This window comes from Triturus cristatus, chromosome 3_1 (genome assembly GCF_964204655.1).
Source record: "Triturus cristatus chromosome 3_1, aTriCri1.1, whole genome shotgun sequence".
Classification (NCBI taxonomy): domain Eukaryota; kingdom Metazoa; phylum Chordata; class Amphibia; order Caudata; family Salamandridae; genus Triturus; species Triturus cristatus.
The window spans coordinates 5,743,049-5,768,501 of record NC_140583.1 but is presented as its reverse complement, the minus strand read 5'-3'; the positions used below and the strand labels follow the sequence as shown (position 1 = coordinate 5,768,501).

Below are 25,453 nucleotides of genomic sequence, written 5' to 3'. Positions count from 1 at the left end.
TGCTGTCCTGGCATCCCTGAAGTTGACTATGACACAATCGCCAGTTAGAATTTTAGGGGTGCACCCCACTCAACCCACCCTTCTAACCATAATAATCTCACTTCTGACGTGAGGAGGCAGAGGCCTATGAATACTGAGCCATTGTATTGTCTCGCGGCTTGGGTCTCTAATTTCTGGCACCCCTGTAAGAACAACCAGATAAGGGCTTGCTTCCGGGGGCAGATCGAATCTCGGAATAAACCTAGGTGCCTCTCCCTTACTTCCCTTCCGCTCCATCCTCCCATTGTCACTATCTTTAGCAGGGGGGGCCATTCCTGTAATGTTGTTGTCTGCGTGCTGATTATCAGAGGGCCTGGCTTCATGTTGTAGTTGTGGGGGGTTGTGTGTAATAACAGGCACTACCTGTGGTACAACGTGTAGGTTGGTAGGTGGCCGAGTGTCTAAACGTGGAGAAGAAGCGTCTGTCACTACCCCCCCCTGTCCTACTATTAGGAATACAGTTACAGGAACATTGTGAGCGAACTATATTATTGACACCACCTGGAATTCCCTTTATTTGTTGTTCGAGCTTTGTAAGGTGAGTCACTATGCTGTCTAGCCTTTTTTCCAGAGGACCAAGGAGGGTACGCAGCAGTGAGTCTATTTGCTGAGTTGATATTACATCCCCGACTGCTTGTGGCGATATGGTAAGAGGAGCATGTGCCTGGTCTGAAGGTTCCCCAGGGGGCTTTAGGTGAATGGACTCTGGGGGTGGTATGCAGCTTCCAAGGCCTTCAGTGCCCGTATTAGAAGCCTCAGATACTATGTTATTTCGACGTTTTGCTGGTTTAGCTCCCCCAGGTTTAACTCTAGCTACACTAGAGGCTTTGGGCATGTTTTTCGGAATCGACCCTGTAGTTTTGCCCTGTTTGTTTTGCAAAATCGGTCCATGTCTAATCACTGGGGGCGATAACTCTCTCGGGGTTGTCGGGAGATCGTCACAGCTCAGGAGATCACTATGGGATGTGTCATCCATAAATTGGGTAAGGGGTAAAATGGTTGTTTTGACACCAGTACAATTAGGGGCACCCTCTAGAACTTTAGGGGTGCGGGCAGTAGCAAAAAGGCCCAAGGAAGATCTCCTAGCTAGGGCAAGGTCCTGCGAAACTCTGCGTTCCATAAGGACGATGCCCTGGTCGATCACAGAATTTGCTCTTACTATAAAATGATGTAAAGTGCCCGTAAGGTTACCATTGGGAACAAGGTTCCTGGTCTCTTTGGTTGCCATTTGGTTTAATGAGAGAAAGAATGTAGAATCGTAGTAGTTACGCGCCAATAATTGCTGCAATCAGCCTGTGAATAGTTGTTACCCACAATCAATATCTGATGAGAATATAATAACATAAAAGGTACACATACGGTTTGGTCCACGAATTAAAAAACAGAGGGGGGCCCGGTCCGGTCTCTATCAGTCTCAAACGGGCTACAACGGGCCCGCCCTTGGCCCGGGCTTCGCCCGGGACACGCCCCGGACGCGTCCCGCGTACGCGTTGTAGTGGGAGTAGTTATGGTGGAAATGGAGGGAGGGGCCGGGAAGAGTCAGCAGCTGCGGCCAATGTCCAGCAAGCAGAGGGGCCGCTGGTACTCGCAGTCCCGGGTAAGCTTTTACGCTGTCTTCAGTGCTCCCGCAGCTATTTCCGCACAACAATCACCTCCGTTGGATAAAGGATCCTGCACACAGCCCATCAGTCAATGTCTGTCTCCGAGTGGCACATATACACTTAATCTCCTTTCCATAACTGTCACCTAGGTACTGAGAAAACTGAATTCATGAAACTTAAAATACAGATCTTATCTATAAATCATTCCATAATAACATTGGTGAAGTTTTCCCAGCTACATGGCAGTACAATGATGTGAAAATGACTCCAAAACGAGCAGCCAGAGGCGTTCTACCCCAGACATGAAAGCAATCCTAAATCCAACTAGGAATACATTCATCAATCTTGAATTGAATTTTTGTTTGGCTAAACCAATTCATAGAGCACAAAAATTCAGAGGTTCTCCCCCAACATAGCAGAAGAATTATGTGCAAATGACTCCACTCCGTCACAGGCTCCCCAAAAAGATCTGCCCCAACATAGAAGCAGCCACTAGCAGCAAATTGCCATATAACAAGCAACCAGACGAGACCCCTCTCCTTACGATGCTGTAATCCGACCACCACATTCAAACACGTTCAGCCAATCCTCACATTCTTTTATGTTTTTGCATAAATTGCTTCTTTTTTTGGGGTAAAACAGAAACTCTTGCGCAGCTTCTACGGAGTTGACATTGTTCTGTACAAACATTGGCCGTAACAACCGATGGCGCTGAGATGGCAAAGCAGGACAAACGCAAAGAACACGGGAAGGTGCTGAATCCCCAAATCACACATTAGAAGAAGAGCAATCTGCGTTAAATCGTTCAGCGGAAGCAAATGAATTCACACTAAAGTCACAAAATGGCGCGTGCCATGTCCAAACTCCAGGCCAGGCACTTCTGGGATACCGTAGGGTAACAAGACAGGAAGATGGCCGCCATCCTTTGCTTTGTCATACAACATGTGAGATCTCTACCTAACAACACTGCCAGTGCCTTTTAAAAGATTTGTAAATTCTAAAGGAGGGAGGAAAACCACAAGCTCTTCCGGTAAATCAAAGTAACTCAACGCCAGGGAAAAATCTTGAGTCAAAGAATATTTACCCAACTCCGAACCAAATATTTCATAGTTCAAAAAACCCCTCAAGGAATCCATTTCTCTGTTCTTCAGTTGATAACCCCACCGAATCACACCAGCTAATCCTTCTACATAGAAAGTTATCAGACCAAATTCCAACCTCACTACTCGGGTCGAAACAGATGTGTTAAAATCACATAATTTGCGTAAAATCCGCCCTTTTATTTTCCCCAGAAAGTCCCTCTTAATCACATTGATCGATGCGATAGCGGACAGTGATGTAGGTGGGACTTTCACTTTGAAATTGTAAAGCATCTGCATAAAGTGCGTTCACCCCCTCGCATTACAAAAGTCACGTAACCTATTTACATGCGAGAAAGCTTTAGAGGAAGAATGTTCTATGTGGGCTTTATCCAGTATATTACCAGTTACCACTTTCCCTAAATAGGGATACGATTTTATAGTCTCCAGTTTCTCTGAGCCTGTGCTTCAGACATAACTGGTAATCTTTCTACACATCGTACTTTTTAAAATTCTTATTTTGCTCTTTGAGACATTGATCTTCAAATAGTGTAAGGCAGTATATTGTTGGAGAGACACCAACCTGTTTTTCAAACCCTTAGGTGTCAAATCCAGAATTACTGTTAACATACATCAAGCAGGGGAAGGGACAGCCACCTATTTTAGGAGCATCTCTCCTATTAGTTGGAAAACAATTGGGGAGGTCTGAAACATACAAGCAAAAAAGCAGTGGGGCCAGCAGACACTCTTGTTTCAGCCCAATTTTTGTTGGAATTACCGAGGATAATGCTTGGTTGCCCCCTAACAGCAGTTGGCATCCGGTGGAGGAATGCAGGTCAATTATTAATGAGAGAACGGTGTCAGGCACACCCATCTTCCTTCATTTTTTCCAAAATATTGGCCGATCTATCTTATCAAAGGCATCTTTATTGACGAATTTACACATTGTGAAATCCACGTCAAACCCAACTCAGAAATATGTAGTTCGGCAGGCCCTGAGACCCAGGCCCGAGGCCACTGATTGACAGATCACTGCTGGGGTGACACATAGCCAGCAGACAAATGTGTGAACAGAAAATCCCACATCAGTCTCACAGATAGGCGCAACGACCCCACAATGGTCCGAGGAGAGTGGCCCCAATAAAGGACACCTGGCCGGAGGGATGCACGTGTTCCCAAAACACCATAAAGTCAGATGCCACTTAAAGTTAGCCAATCAGGACACATCACACACAGTACATGCAGTGACCACGTGCTCCCCATGGCAGAACTCTGGGCACGTTATCTACTGGCTGCGTTGTGTCCGCGCAAGGTCAGGCCCACCTGGATTCCTCATCCAGTACATTTATTTATGGCTCCAAAGACAGTGGTCCGCATTCCTTTTCAGAAAAAGGTGTGGAAGCATTTTATTGCATCCAATGAGCTGTATAAAAGTCTGTGAGACCGATTGTAAATTGAGACAGTCCTCAGACTCTGTTCCTGTGAGAGTGCTCCCGGCTGCGCTGTTTAATTAAACAAACTTCTTGTTTTGCCAGATGCCTCTTGTCTCTTGTTTTTTCAAGGTATTTCATGTTCAAGCAACACCACCATCCATGGGACAAACCCAGGCTACCTCTCTGACACCCTAACCACGTACCTGAAACGTAATGCATACTGATCACCACCTCTTAAATCCACCCAAACACTTTGGACCGCCTTCAAATTCTAGTCCTTCCTCCTTTTAGAAAATCCATTGGCATTTTGGGTCTGCCCTTTGCTGCAAGAGTTCAAACACTAAGAAACTGTCTCTTGATACTAGAGGACCGAGTGATCATGGGATTATTTAATTAGGCTTTTAAAGGGAGATGACGGCCGTTAGGTTTTGTTTGCATATGCCTCACTTTGTATGTATGTATGTGTACATGCATCCCCGTGGTAGTTATGTAGCAGAACCCTAGGCAGAAGGCAGCTTGCGCTGTGCGTGCTCCAAGGCACAGACACCGGCCTGTGACTAGAGGTGGAGCTGGTTACAGAGGGCTTTACAATGTAGTGTTCTTTCACAAGGTGAGTCCCAACTCTTTCGTACATTGGAGCCGCGTGGGGGCGGAGGGATAACTGGATGTTGGTACAGACCCTGAGTGCATAGATGAAGAAGGGCTACTGCTCATTTTTAAGTATGTTTTTGCATTTCTGAAATTGCATTCAAATGTCTGTTTGTCCATGCTCCTCTTGTCCCACATTGTGGTGTTCTTAATTAATCCCTGTGACAGTTGTGTTGGGATATGGAACCCATCAAACCTGCTTGCATGTCCCTTAGACTGAGTGAAAGAAGTCCTAAAGCCCAACGTGTCTGATTGCAATGTGATGTGCGGCACACACACCAGTACACATTTCCACTTCTATGCACTGGTAACCAGTTCTTCTGCTATCAACAGAGCTCGAGTCTTTGTCCATTCTTGTGAAAGAAGAGGCTGACATCCATCCAGTGGGCTCTCCAGGATCCGAGCGGGGCGACAGCAGTGGTGACCCCAAAGGTGAGTCTGCATCCGTCCCCCTCACTGATGAACACCTGTGGCCCCTGAGCATGCATGTGGCAGCACATTTTGGGACATGAATTAAAACCGTAGTCCTCAGTTACGGATGACCCAGTACACCGCATGTTATCCATGAAGCATTTATGATTCCGCGTTTTGTATGTAAACCAGTTTTTTGTTGCGGTTGAGAGGTCCCACACCAGACACGGACACTATCTGGATAATGGACGCGACATAAGCAGGAGTGTAGAAACACTGGCTGCACATGTTCCTTCTTCGGAGGAGCCTGAAGAATGCTTCTGACGTAGAAAAACATTTTTAAAAACCACCAGAGCTGAGGCTCACAGGAAAGGTCTTTTCATTCCTCATAGATCCGGGCAGGGGTAGTTGTGATGACGTGGCATCCTCGGATTGGGCAGAGGTGCAGTGGGGGCAGAGCTGAGGCTCACAGGAAAGGTCTTTTCATTCATCATAGATCCGGGCAGGAGGGGAGGTGTAGATGTGATGACGTGGCATCCTCGGATTGGGCAGAGGTGCAGTGGGGGCAGAGCTGAGGCTCACAGGAAAGGTCTTTTCATTCCTCATAGATCCGGGCAGGAGGGGAGGGGTAGATGTGATGACGTGGCATCCTCGGATTGGGCAGAGGTGCAGTGGGGGAGAGCTGAGGCTCACAGGAAAGGTCTTTTCATTCATCATAGATCCGGGCAGGAGGGGAGGGGTAGATGTGATGACTTGGCATCCTTGGATTGGGCAGAGGTGCAGTGGGGGCAGAGCTGAGGCTCACAGGAAAGGTCTTTTCATTCCTCATAGATCCGGGCAGGAGGGGAGGGGTAGATGTGATGACGTGGCATCCTTGGATTGGGCAGAGGTGCAGTGGGGGCAGAGCTGAGGCTCACAGGAAAGGTCTTTTCATTCATCATAGATCCGGGCAGGAGGGGAGGTGTAGATGTGATGACGTGGCATCCTCGGATTGGGCAGAGGTGCAGTGGGGGCAGAGCTGAGGCTAACAGGAAAGGTCTTTTCATTCATCATAGATCCGGGCAGGAGGGGATGGGTAGATGTGATGACGTGGCATCCTCGGATTGGGCAGAGGTGCAGTGGGGGCAGAGCTGAGGCTCACAGGAAAGGTCTTTTCATTCCTCATAGATCCGGGCAGGAGGGGAGGGGTAGATGTGATGACGTGGCATCCTTGGATTGGGCAGAGGTGCAGTGGGGGCAGAGCTGAGGCTCACAGGAAAGGTCTTTTCATTCCTCATAGATCCGGGCAGGAGGGGAGGGGTAGATGTGATGACGTGGCATCCCCGGATTGGGCAGAGGTGCAGTGGGGGCAGAGGTGAGGCTCACAGGAAAGGTCTTTTCATTCCTCATAGATCCGGGCAGGAGAGGAGGGGTAGATGTGATGACGTGGCATCCTCGGATTGGGCAGAGGTGCAGTGGGGGCAGAGCTGAGGCTCACAGGAAAGGTCTTTTCATTCCTCATAGATCCGGGCAGGAGGGGAGGGGTAGATGTGATGACGTGGCAACATAAAACCCATTGGACTTCAGATTGTAATAAGGCCAAAGACTCCACAAGTACCACACCTGCCCCTAAGGAACCTGTTCCCCCTAGTCCAGCTATAGGTGGTGGTACACAGAACAAGGGCATAGTAGGGTTGACCCTGGGATCTGGAGAGGATTCTGGCCTAGTCAGAACTCCTACTCAGGCTGTCTTAGTTTGTGATGGGGACTTGCCCCTATTTGTGAGCCCCAGTGGTCTGGGCAAATACAAGCAACAGTCTAAAATAAATGGAAGGGAGTCATTAGCTTACAGGGACACAGGAGCCAGTGTCACCATGGTGACTAAGGACCTTGTGGACCCTAGCCAGATCATACTTGGGGAAACTTACCAAGTGACCAATGCAAGCAACGTTAATACTAACCATGCTCTAGCAGTTGTAAACTTCTCCTGGGGAGGGGTAACTGGCCTGAAGAAGGTTGTGGTGAGTGCAGACCTACCAGTAGAATGTTTGCTAGGGAATGATTTGGAGTCCTCAGCATGGGCTGAGGTGGAGGTAAGTACCCATGCAGCAATGTTGGGTATACCAGCAGAAGTATTTGCCCTAACAAGGTCAAAAGCAAAGCTAACAGGAACTGAACAGGCCTTGGATCCTGGAAGAATGGACCAAGGACCTTCCAAGAGGAGGAGTAGCAGGGGTAAGGCAGAGCCTTCCCCCCAGGAACAGTCTGTGGAGACTCTCTTAGCAGAAGAGGATCTAGCCCCTGAAGAAGGAACTGCCCCAGATGAACTGGAACCTGATCAGGTTGAATTCTTGGGGGCAGGGGGACCTCCTAGGGCAGACTTGAGCCTGGAGCAGCAGAGCTGCCCCACTCTTGAACCCCTCAGACAGCAAGCTGCTGCTGAGGCTGCAGGGAATGCCAGTGGGACCCATAAGATTTATTGGGATGATGGGCTTCTATACTCTGAGGGTCAAGACCCCAAGCCTGGTGCAGCCAGGAGGTTGGTCATACCTCAGAAGTTTAGGGGCTTCCTACTCACACTGGCCCATGATATTCCCTTAGCAGGACACCTGGGCCAAAACAAGACTTGGGACAGAATTGTCCCTCACTTTCATTGGCCACAGATGAGTGAGGACTGTAAGAGCTTTTGCATCTCTTGCATTACCTGTCAAGCCAGTGGCAAGGCAGGCAAGTCCACAAAGGCCCCCCTGATACCATTGCCTGTGGTGGGGGTGCCCTTTGAATGGGTGGGGATTGTTATAGTTGGTCCCCTAGACCCACCAACAGCATCTGGGCACAAGTTCATTCTGGTGGTAGTGGATCATGCCACCAGATACCCAGAAGCTTTTCCACTTAGGACCATCACATCACCTGTGGTGGCAAGGGCCCTCCTGGGAATCTTTTCCAGGGTGGGTTTTCCTAAGGAGGTATTGTCTGACAGAGGTACAAACTTTGAGTAGCTACCTCAAGGCAATGTGGAAGGAGTGTGGTGTCAACTATAGGTTCACCACCCCTTACCACCCACAATGCAATGGTCTGGTTGAGAGATTCAACAAGACCTTAAAGGGTATGATTAAAGGGCTCCCAGAAAAGCTTAGGCGAAAATGGGATGTTCTTCTGCCCTGCCTTCTCTTTGCATACAGGGAGGTGCCACAAAAGGGGGTTGGTTGTAGCCCCTTTGAACTTTTGTTTGGCCATCCTGTTAGAGGACCACTCTGTCTAGTGAAGGAGGGATGGGAGCAACCTCTCAAACAGGATATTGTGGACTATGTACTTGGTCTCCGCTCCCGGATGGCTGAGTACATGAAGAAGGCAACTAAAAACCTGGAGGCAAGTCAGGAATTACAGAAAGCCTGGCATGACCAAAAGGCTGTACTGGTGGTGTACCAGCAAGGACAGAAGGTATGGGTGCTGGAGCCAGTGGCCCCAGCAGCTCTCCAAGATAAATGGAGTGGACCCCATACCATTTTGGAAAAGAAGGGAGAGGTCACCTATTTGGTAGACCTTGGCACTCCCAGAGGTCCCCACAGGGTACTTCATGTTAATAGACTGAAAGCATATGTGGACAGGGCTGACATGGGCTTGCTCATGGCAACAGATGAGAGACAGGAGGAAGAGAGTGACCCTCTCTCTTATACCTGCTCTCTCACAACCCTGACGATCGGTCAGTTGATGGAGTAGCCTTGGCAGGCAGCCCCACTGACCAGCAGCAGGCAGACTGTAGACAAGTTCTTCAGTCTTACAGACATATGTTTTCTCTGACTCCAAGTCAGACCACCTGGTGCACTAATGAAGTGGACACTGGGGACAGTCTGCCTGTCAAGAATAAAATCTACAGGCAACCTGACCATGTCAGGGACTGCATAAGGACAGAAGTCCAAAAGATGTTGGAATTAGGAGTGATTGAGCCCTCAGAGAGCCTTTGGGCTAGCCCAGTAGTCCTTGTACCAAAACCTCACACCCAGGATGGTAAGAGAGAGATGAGGTTCTGTGTTGACTACAGGGTACTCAATGCAGTCACTAAGACTGATGCTCACCCAATTCCCAGAGCAGATGAGCTCATAGATAGATTGGCCTCAGCCAAGTATCTGAGCACATTTGATCTGACAGCTGGCTACTGGCAGATAAGGTTAGCCGAGTCTGCAAAAGCCAAAACTGCATTTTCTACCCCTGATGGGCATTATCAATTTATTGTGATGCCCTTTGGTTTGAAAAATGCACCTGCCACTTTTCAAAGGTTGGTGAACCAAGTCCTCTCAGGCCTGGGAGACTTGAGTGCAGCATATCTAGATGATATTGCTGTCTTCAGCTCCACCTGGGAGGATCACCTGATCCACCTGAGGAAAGTTTTGGAAGCCCTGCAAAAGGCTGGGCTCACTATCAAGGCTACTAAGTGTCAGATAGGGCAGAGTCGGGTTGTGTACCTGGGTCACCTTGTAGGTGGAAGCCAGGTTCAACCACTTCAGAGCAAAATCCAGACCATCATGGACTGGGTTGCTCCAACCACCCAGACTCAGGTCCGAGCTTTCTTGGTCCTGACTGGTTATTATAGAAGGTTTGTAAAGGGATATGGATCCATTGTGACCCCCTTGAATGACCTAACCTCAAAGAGGATGCCCAAAAAGGTTCAGTGGACTGTCAGCTGTCAGAAAGCTTTTGATGACCTAAAACAGGCTATGTGCTCTGCTCCAGTGCTCCAAAGCCCCAACTGCTCCAAAGAATTCATAGTCCAAACTGATGCTTCTGAGGCGGGGGTAGATGCTGTATTATCACAACTGAAGGAAGAGGGCCAGGATCAACCAGTAGCTTTTATTAGCAGAAGGTTGACCCCCAGAGAGAAATGTTGGTCAGCTATAGAGAGGGAGGCCTTTGCTGTGGTCTGGGCCTTGAAGAAGCTGAGGCCATACTTGTTTGGTACTCACTTCCTTGTTCAAACAGACCATAAGCCCCTCCTATGGCTAAAAAAGATGAAGGGTGAAAACCCCAAACTACTCAGGTGGTCCATTTCCCTACAGGGGATGGACTTTACAGTGGAACATAGACCTGGGAGCAACCATGCCAATGGAGATGGCCTCTCCAGATATTTCCAGAACATGAAGACTCAACTGGTCAAGGTTAGTTTAATGTCCCTGCGTTTGGGGGGGGTTATGTAGCAGAGTGGCATCGACTGCATAGTTGCCCCCAACCTTTTGCTGATGTTTTGACTGTTTTATTACTCTAGCCAGGCTGTGGCCCTGCTATCCAGGACCCCAGCCTATCTGCTTCTTCTCTAAATTGATGTGAGTACCCTAGGTACAACCCAATTGGATACCGAGGATACCCTGTCAGCCCTTGTAGATGGTACCCTAGGTACCCAGGGCATGGATCCCTCAGAGGCCTACCAGGGCTGCAGCACTTATTGTGCCACCCTGGGACAGCCATATCAAATGACACCACCAGACCACTACTGTAGTCTGGGTAAGGTGGTGCTTGCACCCCCTTACAGGGATACAGGTACCCTGTATCCCACCTATGTACTACACATGTATTCTCATTGGTCACCCCTCAAGCAGGCCTTGCTAATCCTACAAGGCAGGGTGCTGAGATATGTGTGAGGGGGGACCCCTACCTGAGTAGGGCCCCTCTGCAACCCTTGTAAAACCATTGCTGGGTTGTTTGTAGTGTAGCCATACCATATACTCTTAACAAAATGGATGCTACTCGCCACCCACAAGACTCTGGCTGCCTGTTGCTGGGGAAAATCCCAGCCTCGGCAGCTGGACAATAGGGATCCTGTTGCAGGGAGGTGCCAGCACCTTCCCAGACAGGCTATGTGGATTGGAACTGGGTGGGTGCACCATAGGATACCTTTCAGAGTTGCACGTAGGCTGCCACAGCGCCTACATTCTGCATACACCGCCTGGAACCGGTTCAGGGGCATCCTGCCCCTCGCCCAGGCGGGAAACACACAAAGGGGAGAGGGTGTAGCCACCCTTTCCTGCCTCAAACCATTGGTGGACACTGATCTGGACACTCCCCTAATCTTGTGGATAAAGGTGAATAACGTGTCCCCGGAGAATCAGATTAATCTTGGACTTCACAGACTTGACCTTCGACGAGCTGCTGCCCAGCTGACTGAAGAAATCTCCCTTGGGGTAAAGGAGTTACCCCCCTGCTTGGCAAGCGCCTGAAACACTACAAGTGACCCGGTTGGAACTTCGCTGCTCCTTCGGACATCGACGACTCCTCTCAACCTTGAGGTGGGTTTCCTAGCATCCCAGAGGCCAGTGAGCGTGCCCAGTAAGTCTGAGCACCGTGGACCGCGTGGGTGCCTAGATCCCCGATACCCCAGGACACCGGCCACCTCTTGCGTAGCACACGACCCTGACCAGTGGGTAAGTTGTGCTTTGGCCCAATATTGAGCCAACCTCTCAGCAGCAACTGTGCCAAAGATCAGCGCCCTAGCTCATTCCGGTGGCCCGTGGGCACCCTTTTACGCACTCCAAATTGCTGCCTTCCGCGGTCCCTTGTCTCTCGACTTGTGGGCCCTGGCGGAGAACAATCCTTACTTCTAAGAGTTCCCCTGGTTGCTCCAGGCCTGCTCTACAGTCTCCTCGAAGGAGACCTCTCACAGACCTCGTGGGTCTGCACCAGTAGCTGATTTGTTCATCTTGCGTGGGTTGCGGTTGCCAAGGCTTAGTGGATCCAATCCGAACACCAACACCGCAGCGACCCTCATCCGACGTGGGACAGTCGCCCTCCAGAAGCTGGCCTTCCTTGAAGCCTCCCGGAGCCCGTGGCTGCAGATCCAAGCTACACCTTTTTCACTTGAAGCACCCGACATTGAAGGGCTCTTTTCCTAGAGCTCCCTGGTCACTGTGCCGTGACCCAGACTCTGTCCCCTCTGCTTTCAGGCTCTTCTCTACAAGATCTACAACTTCAATCTTCACGGCATCATCGACGCTTCTTGCTAGCAGCAGTTTTGTACATTTTCCCATTGAAAATCAGCCCGCGATCCGACATCGAAAACGACCTGTGCACTCGGCTTCCCTGGGGCAGGTAACAGTGGTACCTCGGTACTCCCGTGGTAGTGGGCTCCTCAAAAGCTTAACTCTAAGTTTTTAACTTTGAACTCCTGCTAGAAGTGTCGTTAATCTGTTTAAATCAAACCGCGACATTCTCCATAGGCTTTAATTGAGATCCCGATAGCAGCTATGTGCACTGCACGCGTCTCCCGTGGGTCCCCTTCCTCATAACCTGGGGTGAATTCTTAAGGGGCCAGCGATCCTAAATGCCATAGGCATTGTCTGTAGAATTGTCGTGGTTCTTATACCACTTTTTTAATGTATGGTTTGGTCCCCCCCTGGGGCCCTGTGATTCCAGTGCTATTTATTGTATCTATAAATGCCTCATAAAGAGACTTGTGGGATTCTGTGTAGAATAAATACATATATTTTATATATATACCTGTGTGGACTACTCTTTCATTTGGTCATTCAAGAGGTTATCTATGGTAAAACAATAAGCTTAACACTCCTTCAAGACTTAGCCTGAAGGCTGCTCTCCACAGCTACCACTAGGATAGCTTTCTTTAAAGGTTGTCTTTTAAACCTATCACCTTAAGAGTCGAATTGGACTGGTGCAAGGTGGCCACTATAACTAGTGACCAGCATATGCCAGGCCAACTTCTCACAGATCTGAACTTAATTTCAAAAACTGCTTCGCAAACATCATCTGCTGGATGGAGAAAAAGCACCTTATATGAAATACCGATAAAACCGAAATCCTTTTGCTCGGGAAATCAAACCTGTTCTCCCCATGCAATGGTGGCCCAACTCCAGCCACCCTTTCCTTCTGCCCACAAGCTCTGGCAGTGGCAGGCATGTGCTTCAATTAGATCAAATCTCTTTAAAAGTTTGTTGAATTCCTCTCCATGGCCGGGAGGGCAACAGTTCCTTTTGCTTTAAGAGCCTCCAGACTTGGCTACTGCAACAGTCTCTGTGCAGGGAGCTCCAAGTAGCTGCTCCACAAACTTCAGATGGTACAACATGCGTCCGCTAGACTGGTGCTCAAACTCCCTTGATGGAGTTCAACATCTGAAGCCCGGAAAAGCCTCCAGTGATTAACTGTCCATTAGAGGGTCCTGATTAAGATCCTCTTTTTGTTGTCTAGAGGCTTTCATTTCACCGGTCCTAAATATCTCACTGCACGGTTCTGCCATCACAGGACCCGGAGGATTCTGAGATCCTCCATGTAAACCTCTTAAAGCTCCCACTCTTTAGATTCAAATCTCGGGGCGTAAAACCTTTTATGGTGCTAGGCACCTTAGCATGGAACCAAATTCCATGCTAGCTTCGATAGACAATGAAGTCAGCTTTAGACACCAGACACGTCAACTGTTTTTTCCACCATACTGACGCTGTGTGCCCTCGATGCCTAATCCTGAATGTGGGGATGGTACACATGCTGTGGCCTTGCCCTGCACTTGCCATATATTGGAGAGACATTACAGCTCATGTAGCTTATTGCACGGGCACTGTTCTCCCTTACATCTGGTAAGTATGTATTCTGGGGCTTTACAGGTGCACCAAGAGGTACAGGGCGGTGATGAAGTTTGTTGACCTGGTCCTCCTCTTGGCAAAACGACACATCACTCGTAAATAGAAGGCAGCAAATCTGCCAGTGGCTTCTGCATGAGCGCTCTCCATGCTGGCATTGGCTCTAGCCGCGAGCACATTGCTGCGCAGGTTCGAAATAAAAGGTTTGGGATGCCCTTCTAGACAAGTTTCAAGAGCAGGCACCGGACACTCAGCTCTCTCCTTGACTACACATGCTAGAAGTACCATTTGTCTTTCACCCCCACCACCTCTCCGGCCCCCATCCTACTGAGGAACTGTCCTACCAGCCTCCCACCGTACCCCTCCTGGCTGGGAGATGTTAGTGACACATCATCCTTCTTCAGGTGTGATTTCATTTGCCCCACTGTTTGTTCTATTTTTATCGCTCTCCCTTTGTTTACTGTTCTACGAGTTTGTTTTCTCTTCTCTATCTGTTGCCATTCTTGATGTTCAGCTGTATTCATTCCTGGATTTGTTTTTCCTGCAGATAACGGTCGTCCTCCATGTTGCTGATTTCATTATGCTTTCGTTTTTTTCTCCTTGTCCCTGCTTAAGGTTGACCAACCTATATTATCAACCCCATTTATATTGTGCTGTATTATCCTTATCTCCTGGGTTTTTGTGTGCCCATCTGTGTCGCGCTCTAATTCCACCACTATTTTTATTTTCACATGCCTGCCTGTTCCTTTTGCCTTTCGCCGCTGCTGCCCCTGTGGCCCCTCTCCCCCAGAATACCCCTACTCCCGCCTCCCAGCCTCTCATCCCTCCCACCTTCCCTACTTAATGACGGCTGCTGTGCGAGTCGCAGCGGGCGCGCCAAATGCTTGCCAAAGGCAAGCCTGTCTGCGCCTAATCGCGACCCGTCGGCGGCCAGCGCCAGGAACCCTGGACCTCCCACTACCCATCGCTACGACACCACCACCCTTCTCGCACTCAACCTTGGAAGACTTAGAGAATGCCAACAGGCCTCGCCAAACACGACCCACAGCCAGTTCTCCTGCCTCCTCTGCCACCAGACCCTCACCGCCACCCCGGCCTCCAACACCGGCGACGCCAGCACCGGCGACACCCTAAAATGCATCCTCCTCAATGTACGCTCCGTACACAAACACGCCATGGAAATCTGGAACCTACTCGACTCTCGCCCGACATCGCCTTCTTCACAGACACCTGGACCAATGCATCCTCCGCCCCCGACATCAGCACCGCCATCCCAGACGGATACAAGATTCAGAGAAAAGACCTCCCCAACCACCCAGAAGGGGGCTTCGCCATCGCCCACATGAGCACCCTCCGCGTCACCACCTCCAGCAAAACATTCCCCTCTGCCGAACACCTGCACTTCCAGATCAAGACCACCTCCAAAGCCACACTCCGAGGAACCCTCGTCTACAGACCCCACAGCCCGAACACCCTTTGCCACCACCATCACCGACTTCATTGCACCCCACGCTATCGCCTCAACAAACTACATACTCATTGGAGACCTGAACTTCCACCTCGACAACCCCAGCGACCCCCAACTCCACTATCCTTCGTGACAACCTCGCCAGCATCAGACTGAAACAACTCGTCAACACACCAACCCACAGAGCAGGACACACCCTCGACCCCATCTTCGCGGCAGGTAACAGCATCCAATTCAGCCACACAACGCAGCCGACATGGACCAACCACCACTGCGTACACTTCGCCAACAACAAACCCAAGGCACCCAAACCAGCCCCACACCCACCACAAAGGAACTGGAGCAAGGTTATCGACGAGCAACTTAACTCCACCCTCACCCGAGACAACCACACCTGGGCACCTGACGCAAACGATGCAGCAAAAGAACTCCACACATGGATCTCCGACTGCTCAGACAAGCTCGCCCCGCTACGCAACCCTGACAGACTACGCCCCAGGAAAGCCGCCTGGTTCACCACCGCTCTCCAAGAAGCCAGACGCACCTGCAGACGCCTGGAGAAGAACTGGAGAAGCACCAAGACAACCGAAAACCACACCACCTACAAGGACGCCATGACGGACTACCACAACCAGATCAGAGCCACCAAGAGCAACTTCATCCAAAGCAAAATCCTGGCCAACTCCACCAACCCCAAGGAACTTTTCAGTGTCATTCAAGAATTCACCAACCCACGCAGCGAAGCCACAGACATCACTCCATCCCAAGACCTCTGTGACAAGCTTGGAACCTATTTCCACCTCAAGATCAAAGATCTCTATGACAACTTAATTGACCATCCACTAGGTGCCACAGACGGCCCCCCAGAAACACCAGCCAGCCCACCATCTCCAACTGGACACCGATCACAGCCGAAGAAACCGCCTCGATCATGAAAAGCATCCACTCGGGTGCCCCCACCGACCTCTGCCCCCCTCACATCTACCACAGAGCCACGGCTGCCATCGCACCCGAACTACAGCGCACCATAAATACCACCTTCAAAACAGGCACCTTCCCAGACGACTGGAAGCGCGCAGAAGTCAGACCTCTGCTCAAGAAGCCCACAGCTGACCCTACCGATCTCAAGAACTATCGGCCCATCTCGCTCCTCCCCTTCGCAGCCAAAGTTGCAGAGAAAACAGTCAACAGGAAACTGACACGATTCATTGAAGAAAACACCGTCCACGACCCCTCTCAATCCGGATTCTGAGCAACCACAGCACAGAGACCGCCCTACTCGCTGCCACAGATGTCATCCGCACCATCCTGGACCAAGGCCACTCCGCAGGCCTCATCCTACTCGACCTATCAGCGGCCCTCGACACTGTCTCCCACTGCACACAAGTCGCCAGACTACACGACGCAGGCATACAAGGAACAGCCCTGGACTGGATCCGATCATTCCTCACCGGAAGAAGCCAGAGAATCAGACTCCTACCCTTCCTCTCCGACCCCACGAAAATCACCTGCGGACTCCCACAGGGTTCATCCCTGAGCCCCACCCTCTTCAATATCTACATGGCCCCCCTCGCAGCCATCGTCCAACAACACAGCCTCAACATCGTATCCTACGCCGACAACACACAGCTCATCCTCTCCCTCACCAAAGACCCCACCACTGCCAAACTCAACATCCAGAAAGGAATGCAAGACGTCGCAGTTTGGATGACCAAAAGCTGCCTGAAGCTCAAAGCCGGGAAAACAGAAGTCCTCATCCTCGGTACCACCCCTTCTGCATGGGACAGCACCTGGTGGCCGACTGCCTTTGGAAGCCCACCTACCCCCTCAGACCACACCAAGAACCTCGGCATCGTACTAGACTCATCACTCACCATGAACCAACAGGTCAATGCCATCACCTCCAGCTGCTTCAACAGCCTCCGCATCCTCCGCAAGATCTTCAAGTAGACCCCCCCTGAGTCAAGGTAGACAGTCACCCACGCACTCATCACCAGCAGACTGGACTATGGAAACGCACTCTACGCCGGCATCAACAAGTCCCTACTCCGCAAACTCTAGACAATACAGAACACCGCCGCCAGACTCGTCTTCGGCATCCCCCGACACGAACAAATCAGTCAACACCTACGAAGTCTCCACTGGCTCCCCGTGGAGAAAAGAGTCATCCTCAAAATCCTCACTCACGCTGACAAACGCCTACACAACAACAGACCCAAATACCTCAATGACAGAATCAACTTCCACGTACCCAAAAGAAACCTCCGATCTTTCAACCTCGCACTGGCCGAAACCCCGTGCATCCACTTAGCCAGAGCAGGTGGAAGATCCTTCTTTCACATTTCAGCCAAGACCTGGAACAAGCTCCCGGCAGACATCAGACTCACCCCCTCTCTGAACACCTTCAGGAAGACCCTCAAGACCTGGCTCTTCGGCTAAACAGATCTGGGGAGCCCCCCCCACCCCCAGGGCCTTGAGACTCTCACGGGTGAGTAGCGCACTTACAATTCCCTGATTGATTGATTTGTAATTTCATTACAAGTCAAGAGGCTACCATTATGCAATAACGTTTTATTGCTGCCCCAACAAGCAGCCCTTTAAAGAACGTACAATACATCATCAAACGAAACATTCCAGTTTTAGAGCTTTCAAAAAAAATATGTAACTCCACATCATTAAGCACAGTCCTCTTTTGTTCGCTGCACCTTGGCAAGATAATTACTATGGGCCCGATTAACAGAACGAATCTGAGACAAAATCCTAAACTTGCTACTTTTGGTATTCACAGAAGGCATTTAGTCATAGTAAAGTTAGGATTCCTAACTTTACTACTACTTAACAGACAAAATCCCAACTTTTACGACTTTTGGTATTCACAAAAGGCATTTAGTAGTAGTAAAGTTAGGACTCCTAACTTTACTACTACTAAATACCTTCTGTGAATACCAAAAGTAGTAAGTTTAACCAAAAGTAGTAAGTGCCTTCTGTGAATACTAAAAGTAGTATGTTTAGGATTTTGTCTCAGATTAGTTCTGTGAATCAGGCCTGGAAATGTTATCTATTGCTCTGTTTTCAATGTTTAAATAATGTTTATAACGTTTTTCAGGTTTTTGAAACCCCTTTACTTACTTCCGGTAGGTTGGTGTTTCATATTCCCCTCCAATTTATAGTTGGGTTTTCATGTATATGAGGCTGCTTTCCCCTTGCTATGAAGAGATGCTTGGTTTCCGATTGTGACGCAGGTCCGTAGCACTCCCCGCAGCCTGCAAGGACTTTGTCAAGGGCCCACAAGTCTTTTAAAAGATGCACGTGCACATAGCAGGCTTCGAAAATGCTCTCACGCATTTCGGAAGAGGGAGTCTGCCAGCAATGGCCACGAAATTCAACAACGGCCATCTCCTCCTAATTTCATACGGGCGCAGCAGATTCCTCAATTGAAATTAAAAGAGGACTCGGCCTATCGGCTGCCATTTTACCCTTGGCCAGTAAGCCCTCTGTGTAGACACTCTCGGCTCGGCTCGGCACATGCACAACATTGCTATAACAAAGCGGTCTCCTTTGAACTGTTAGTGTTTCAGAGGTGAACCGGTAGGTAGCCTTTGAGACAGCTTTTAGGTACCTGTTTGGTTCATAACAAAAAAAGGGGGGTGGTATTTAGTAACTGGAAAGGGCAAGCATAGTTCATTTTCGTCCTTGACTTTATTTCACGGTTTGGAAGTATTTTGTCCCCATTATGTCTGATGAGGCCGGTATCCAGGGCACCCCTAACCCTGCCCTCTGTGAGGATATTTCCAGAAGATTTTTTGACGGGGAGCTAAAATCTTCCCTGAAGGAGGCATTCGAAGCCGTTTCCGCTAAGAGAAAAAGGGATTCGCCCTCTGAGGAAGACTTGCTCTCATTTTTAGAGGAGGAGACCCCTTTATTAGTCAAAAATGAAGTTAAACCATCGAAACACCTCACGAGTGAGGAACACACATTGGGGAGCCTGAACGCTACAAGTGATCCGCGGAGTCCATGGCGGTACAATTAGCTGGAGCGACCATGTTAGCGCATTTGATATGTGTCCCTTGTGGCGCAAATAGAAAGAGTGGACTTCCTGGCACAATAGACCGCAGTATTATTACTGCTAATTATTCATATGACAATGAGGTGGACAAGCATGTTTTTGATCCACACAAGGCGGAGACTGATTTCCTCAATGAGTATTTGGACCAACCTTCAACTTTGAAGGCTATCAAAGACCCTCGGGTGGAAATAATCAACCCTCCCCTTATTACGCATCAATGGGGGTCGGACTCGTGGCCTGTGGACCACATGACCTCCTTTATTTAATTCTGGATTGTTGGAGCCGGCCTCGTGGCGTGGTCCTGTTCCCCCTCGCTAAGCCGCACGAGGTCCCATGCACCTCGGGGCTCCTCCATTTTGGATTATACGTCACGCCACGTGACCACCGACGTGACCCCGCTCCACCCGGCCTCGGTCCCAGCGAGGCCCGACATCGAGGCGCCAACCCCTGGCCCGGGGGATACCACGTGAACCCTTCCCACTCCCGGCGGAGGGCAGTATCGATGGGACCCCCAACCGTCCTTCCACACCTAGGTGCGAGCGCCCCACAGCTCTCTGGGGCCTGGCGCCTCTCCTGCTGGGCGTCTGGCCGCTCCCTACCCGGCCTCTCCGCCCCCCCGGGCGCAAGGGTCCGGACATCAAAGGGCTCCAGTCCTATATCTGGGGCGACCCGGCAACAAGACAACAGTTGTATCCTGGAGTCAAAGCCCTGCTGATCGGATCGCGGCTGACCCTACGGAGAAAGACTCATCCTGAAACTACACCCTGAGCCCTGCTGACGACGTCGCGGCTCCACCGTGCTTAAAGACCTTCACGAACCTTTGGGGCCCTGCTGACGCCGTCGCGGCCCGACCTTGTTGAACTTGCCATCAGAGCCCAGCTGACCTCGTCGCGGCTCGACCAAAGCGGACCTACCACCTGAGCCCTGCTGACTGTGTCGCGGCTCGATCCAAGCGGAACTACCACCCGAGCCCTGCAGACGCCGTCGCGGCTCCCCCCGTCCGAGCTACTTCGAGGCCAGCACGCAAGGTCTGGCGCAGAGCCTCTCCGTACCTGGCTGGTACTGAGACTGACCCGCTACCCTATCCCCCTAAAGACATTGAGACTCTTTTTGGATCACTCGATCCCACTGTAAATATTGAATGTGCTACCTTTGATAAAGAACCAAGATAAGCAACTGATACAGAGTCCTGTGTGGTGGTGTTACTGGGCCTAGTACGATCTCAGGAGAAGGACCTCTCCTAGGAGGCTTCTCAGCGGCGCTCGGCTATAACTTTGCGGAAGGGAGGTGGCTGGAGCAGTCCCCCCGACTCCCCGGTGGTCCTCCCTCCAACATTTGGTGGCCAGCGACGGGATCCGAGCCAGACGCAATCGTACAAGCAAGTAACGCAACCACTACCTAACCAGACGGAAAGAAGGGAACCATGAACGACCAAGAAGCAACCTTCCAACTGGAAAAGCTGGAAGAATACACCCACAAAGAACTGAAACAATTCTGCAAGGACAAAGGGATCCCAACCACAGGATTGGGCACGAAGGAAGAAATGCAGAAAGCCCTGAAAACCTGGGCAGAATCCGAGACCACTCCCCCCCGAGCCGAAGGAACCGCGGCCCGGGGCGGAAACCTGCCACCGACCATAACCCCGACAGATGGGGGACGAAGCATCCTGGAAGCCGGCCTGTCGCACGAGGAGATGCAAGAACGGGTGAGGGTCCGGACACACGAAATGGACCTCGCTCGACTCCGGCTGGACGGTGAACTCCTGCTGGCAGAGAAGAAACTAGCCTTGGAGCAACTCCGGCTGCAGGAGGAAATCGAAGAAAAGAAACGGCAGCGAGAACTAGAAGAGAAACGGCTAACCATCGAGCACGAGAGGGGCCTCAAGGCACTCGAACTGAAATCCAAAACGGGGGAGACCGGCACCCCCGGGGCCCGGGACGCTCTGCCACTAACCGAGCCGAAGGTTCATATCCCCAAGGATGTCGTCAGGGAATACTACAAAAACGACAACATCCAGCAGTGGTTCCGAGCCTACGAGGTAGCCATGACCTCCCATCGGGTACCCCGGAAGGATTGGGGTGCCGGCCTATGGGGGAGGTTCCTCAGCGAGGGCCGGGATACCCTGCTGCAACTCCCCGACGCGGTGATGACCTCATACGACCACATGAAAGAAGCCCTACTCACACGCTACGGACTATCAGCCGAGATGTACCGGCAGCGCTTCCGGGACTGTAAGAAGCTCCCCGGCACCACATGGGTCGAATACGTAGACTTCTTCAGCCGGGCCTTTGAAGGGTGGATAAAAGGGAGCAAGGTTACCTCGTACAACGAACTGTTCAACCTCATTGTCTGGGAGCACCTCGCCAACAACTGCTTTGTGGAACTAAGGCAACACCTCCTGGACAGTAAGCTGACCGAGCCCCAAAAGCTCGCCGCCGAAGCCGACCGATGGGTCAACACCCAGGTCCCCCGGAACCCCGTGGGGGACTACCAACGGAGTACCACGGGACCTCCTCGCCAGCGGGGCGGAGGAGGGGGGGTCCCACCGCAGTCGAGACTTCCCGACCGGGCCGCCCAGAAGCCCGCCACGAGGCCAAGCCGCCCACCACACGTCCCCGACCCTGGTCCGAAGGGGGACCCCCGTCGCCAGGCCTGGACCCCGACCAACAGTGACCTGCTTCGGCTGCCAACAGACCGGCCACTATGCGAGCGACCCGGCCTGCCCTGTGAACCGGCGGAGCGGGACCGCGGGGCCCCCTCCCCGACAAATAGCCGCCGCAGCCCTGGGGGAAGGGGAGGAAGAGGAGGAAAACCGCGAGGACGGGCCCCCCGAGTGGGAACCAGCTGCCATGTCACTCGTATGCCTGGGCCCCCGAGAAATGGTGCCCCGGGCTGCCATCCCAAGCAACACCCAGAAGTACCAGCAGTGGGTCACCATCAATGGACAACGGGCCGAAGCTCTCCGGGACACTGGGGCCAGCGTGACCGCTGTCTGCTGCCACCTGGTGATCCCCGAACAAATCCTGCCGCATGTCCTATGCCCTGTCCGGCCCGCGGACAGCACCGAAAGCATGTGCCGGATGGCCAGGATCCCCTTCGAGTGGGGAGGAGTGTCAGGCACCCTCAAAGTAACTGTCCGAGACGACGCCCCGGTGGACTGCCTCCTGGGGAATGACCTAGAGAGCTCCCCCTGGGCCCAGGTGGAGCGCCGAGAGCATCTGGGGATGCTAGGGCTGCCCGAGTGGGCCTGCGCCACCACCCGGTCCATGACCGCCCAACCTGCCGCTGCCGCGGCCCCCGAGGAGCCTACGGGCCCAGAACTACCACCCTCCTCCGGCACGGAGGAACCCGACGATGAGTCCGTGCCATCCGAACTTCCTCCCGACGAGGCCGCCTCCCTCAGCGAGATCCCCGAGCTGGCCCAGTGGCGCCACGACGGGTGCCCCACCCGCTTACAATTCCAGCAAGAGCAAAAGGCCTGCCCATCCCTCGAGGGGGCCCGACAGCAAGCGGCCGCCCAGGCCTCAGGGGACCCCACAGGAACCCACTGGATCTATTGGGACAATGACTTATTGTATAGCGAGCAGAAAGTCGCCGAACTGGGAGCCGGCCGGGTGTTGGTGGTTCCCCTCCGATTCCGAGAGTTCCTCCTGAACTTGGCGCATGACGTGCCCCTCGCCGGACACCTCGGGCGAGACAAAACTTACAGCCGCCTAGTGACCCATTTCTATTGGCCCGAATGCGGAGAGACGTGGACCATCACTGCCGGTACTGCCAGACCTGCCAAGCTAGCGGAAAGACTGGGGGTCGAGTTAAGGCCCCCCTCCAACCATTTCCAGCCGTCCACACCCCGTTCGATCGAGTAGGGATCGACATCGTGGGGCCCCTCGACCCCCGGACCGCCCTGGGACACCGCTTCATCCTGGTACTGGTCGACCACGCCACCCGATACCCCGAGGCCATCCCACTCCGCACTGTGACAGCTCCAGTGGTGGGCCGGGCCCTGATGGGGATCTTCTCCAGAGTGGGGTTCCCCCGAGAAGTGGTGAGCGACAGGGGTACGAACTTTATTTCAAAATACATGAAATCCCTCTGGCAACAATGTGGGGTCACCTACAAATTCACCACCCCTTACCACCCCCAGGGGAACGGACTGGTCGAGCGGTTCAACAGAACCCTGAAGGGAATGATCAAGGGTCTGGAAGAGCCCCTGAGGAGGAGATGGGACGTCCTGCTGCCCTGCCTCCTGTTCGCCCATCGAGAGGTACCACAGAAATCCCTGGGCTTCAGCCCCTTCGAACTATTGTATGGGCACCCCGTCCGAGGGCCCCTCAGCCTGGTCAAGGAGGGCTGGGAGGCGAACGTCCAAGATGCCCCCCCCCGACGTCTACCGGTACCTCCTGACCCTGCGGAACCAGACTCGGAGGTTCCGGGCCCTGGCAGAAGCCAACCTCGAAGCCAGCCAAGAAGACATGAAACGCTGGTATGACGAGAATGCCTCGACCATCGAGTTCGAGCCGGGCCAGCAAGTCTGGGTCATGTCGCCCGTGGACCCCTGCGTCCTGCAGGACAAGTGGACCGGGCCCTTCAAGGTGGTTGAGAGGAAGAGCCCCGTCACCTACCTGGTCGACATGGAGTCCCCGAGGAACCCCCTCCGGGTCCTACACGCCAACCGGCTCAAGCCCCACTTTGCCCGAACTGAACTAAGCCTGCTGCTGGCTACCGACGATGGGGGCGAAAGCGACTCCGAGCCCCTACCAGACCTCCTGGGGTCCTCGGGCCAAGACGGCTCCTTGGAGGGCGTCCACCTCTCCGCCACCCTGACCCCAGAACAGCGCCATGACTGCCGGAAGCTGCTGCAACCCTTCGCTGCCCTCTTCTCTCTCACGCCCGGGGTGACCCCCTGGTGCGTCCACGACGCGGACACCGGAGACAGCCCCCCGGTGCGGCACCGCGCCTACAGAGTACCCGACCGAGTCCGAGCCTGCATACAGACCGAGGTCTCCAAGATGCTCGCCCTCGGAGTCATCGAGCCATCAGACAGCCCGTGGGCCAGCCCAGTGGTCTTGGTGCCGAAGGCCGCTGCCCCCGGCACCTCCCCGGAACTCAGATTTTGTGTAGACTACCGGGGCCTGAACGCAGTCACCAAGACCGATGCCCACCCCCTGCCACGGGCAGACGAGCTGATCGATCGCTTAGGGGCCGCTCGCTACCTAAGCACGTTTGATCTCACCGCTGGGTACTGGCAGATCAAGCTCACTCCCGGCTGTGAGAAGTTGGCCTGATGTATGATGTCACTAGTTATAGTGTACACCTTATATCAGTCCAAATACCCTTATGGTGATTGGTTGTAAAGTCAACCTTATAGACCAGCTATCCTAGTGGTAGCATGGACAAGAGCAGTCTTAGGCTAAACTCTGAATGGCATGTGAAGCCAGCTGTGATACCATATATAATCCCTTGAATACCAAATGAAAGGACACCACACCAGATATATATATAAAATAAAGTGTATTTATTCTAAGCAAACCCTCAGCACTCTTTATGAGATTAGAGGTAAGTACAACACAGTCTTATTAATGCATACAGTAAGTCACACAGGTAAGTAATACAGTTAGGCCCTAGGGGCCACGCAAACCATATACTAAGTAAGTGGTATAAGGACCACTGTCACGGAAATAGAGTAGGCCTAGGCCTAGGGAATCGCTGGGGCTACACTAGACTACCAAAGGATAGGAAGTGGGAGGCCCACGGGATTCGTGTGCAGAGTGGAAACACTCACGCGTAATGCGTAAAGGTTACTAGCAATAGTACAGTTCAGAAATAGATAGATTTAGGACACTTCCGGAGTAGCTAGGAAGTCGACACTTGAAACTTAGACACTAGGATAGTCACTACCCTGATGAGCACCGGAGTACCCAAGTTACCTAGCCCACAGGCTGCGGGTGCATAGGGTTGAAGTTGCGTCGGGTTTCGTCGTCGACTCCTATGGATGCCTGAAGAAAGATGCTGACAGGCAGTCAGTGAAGAGTGTCCGGTGGATCCCAAGGCTGGGATCAAGAAGAGAAGAGACCTGCAAGCAGAGGGGACAGAGTCAAGATCACTAGCCAGTGATCACGTGGAACCAGGAAGGAACCAGACGATGTCGTGAAG

At 52.1% G+C, this 25,453-nt stretch overlaps 1 protein-coding gene across 3 annotated transcripts in view; it reads left to right on the top strand.

The window, feature by feature from the left end:
• The window catches only part of LOC146859578 (uncharacterized), a 620,782-nt gene that overhangs the window by 156,621 nt on the left and 438,708 nt on the right, over window positions 1-25,453 (top strand). For all 3 annotated transcript variants that reach the window (XR_014979312.1, XM_085646502.1, XM_085646501.1), the window contains exon 4: window positions 5,134-5,232. Coding sequence is in view for 2 of the 3 variants with exons in the window: in XM_085646502.1 (XP_085502628.1) it covers window positions 5,134-5,232 (99 nt within the window). In the remaining variant the exon portion in view is untranslated. The remainder of the gene's footprint in view (window positions 1-5,133; window positions 5,233-25,453) is intronic.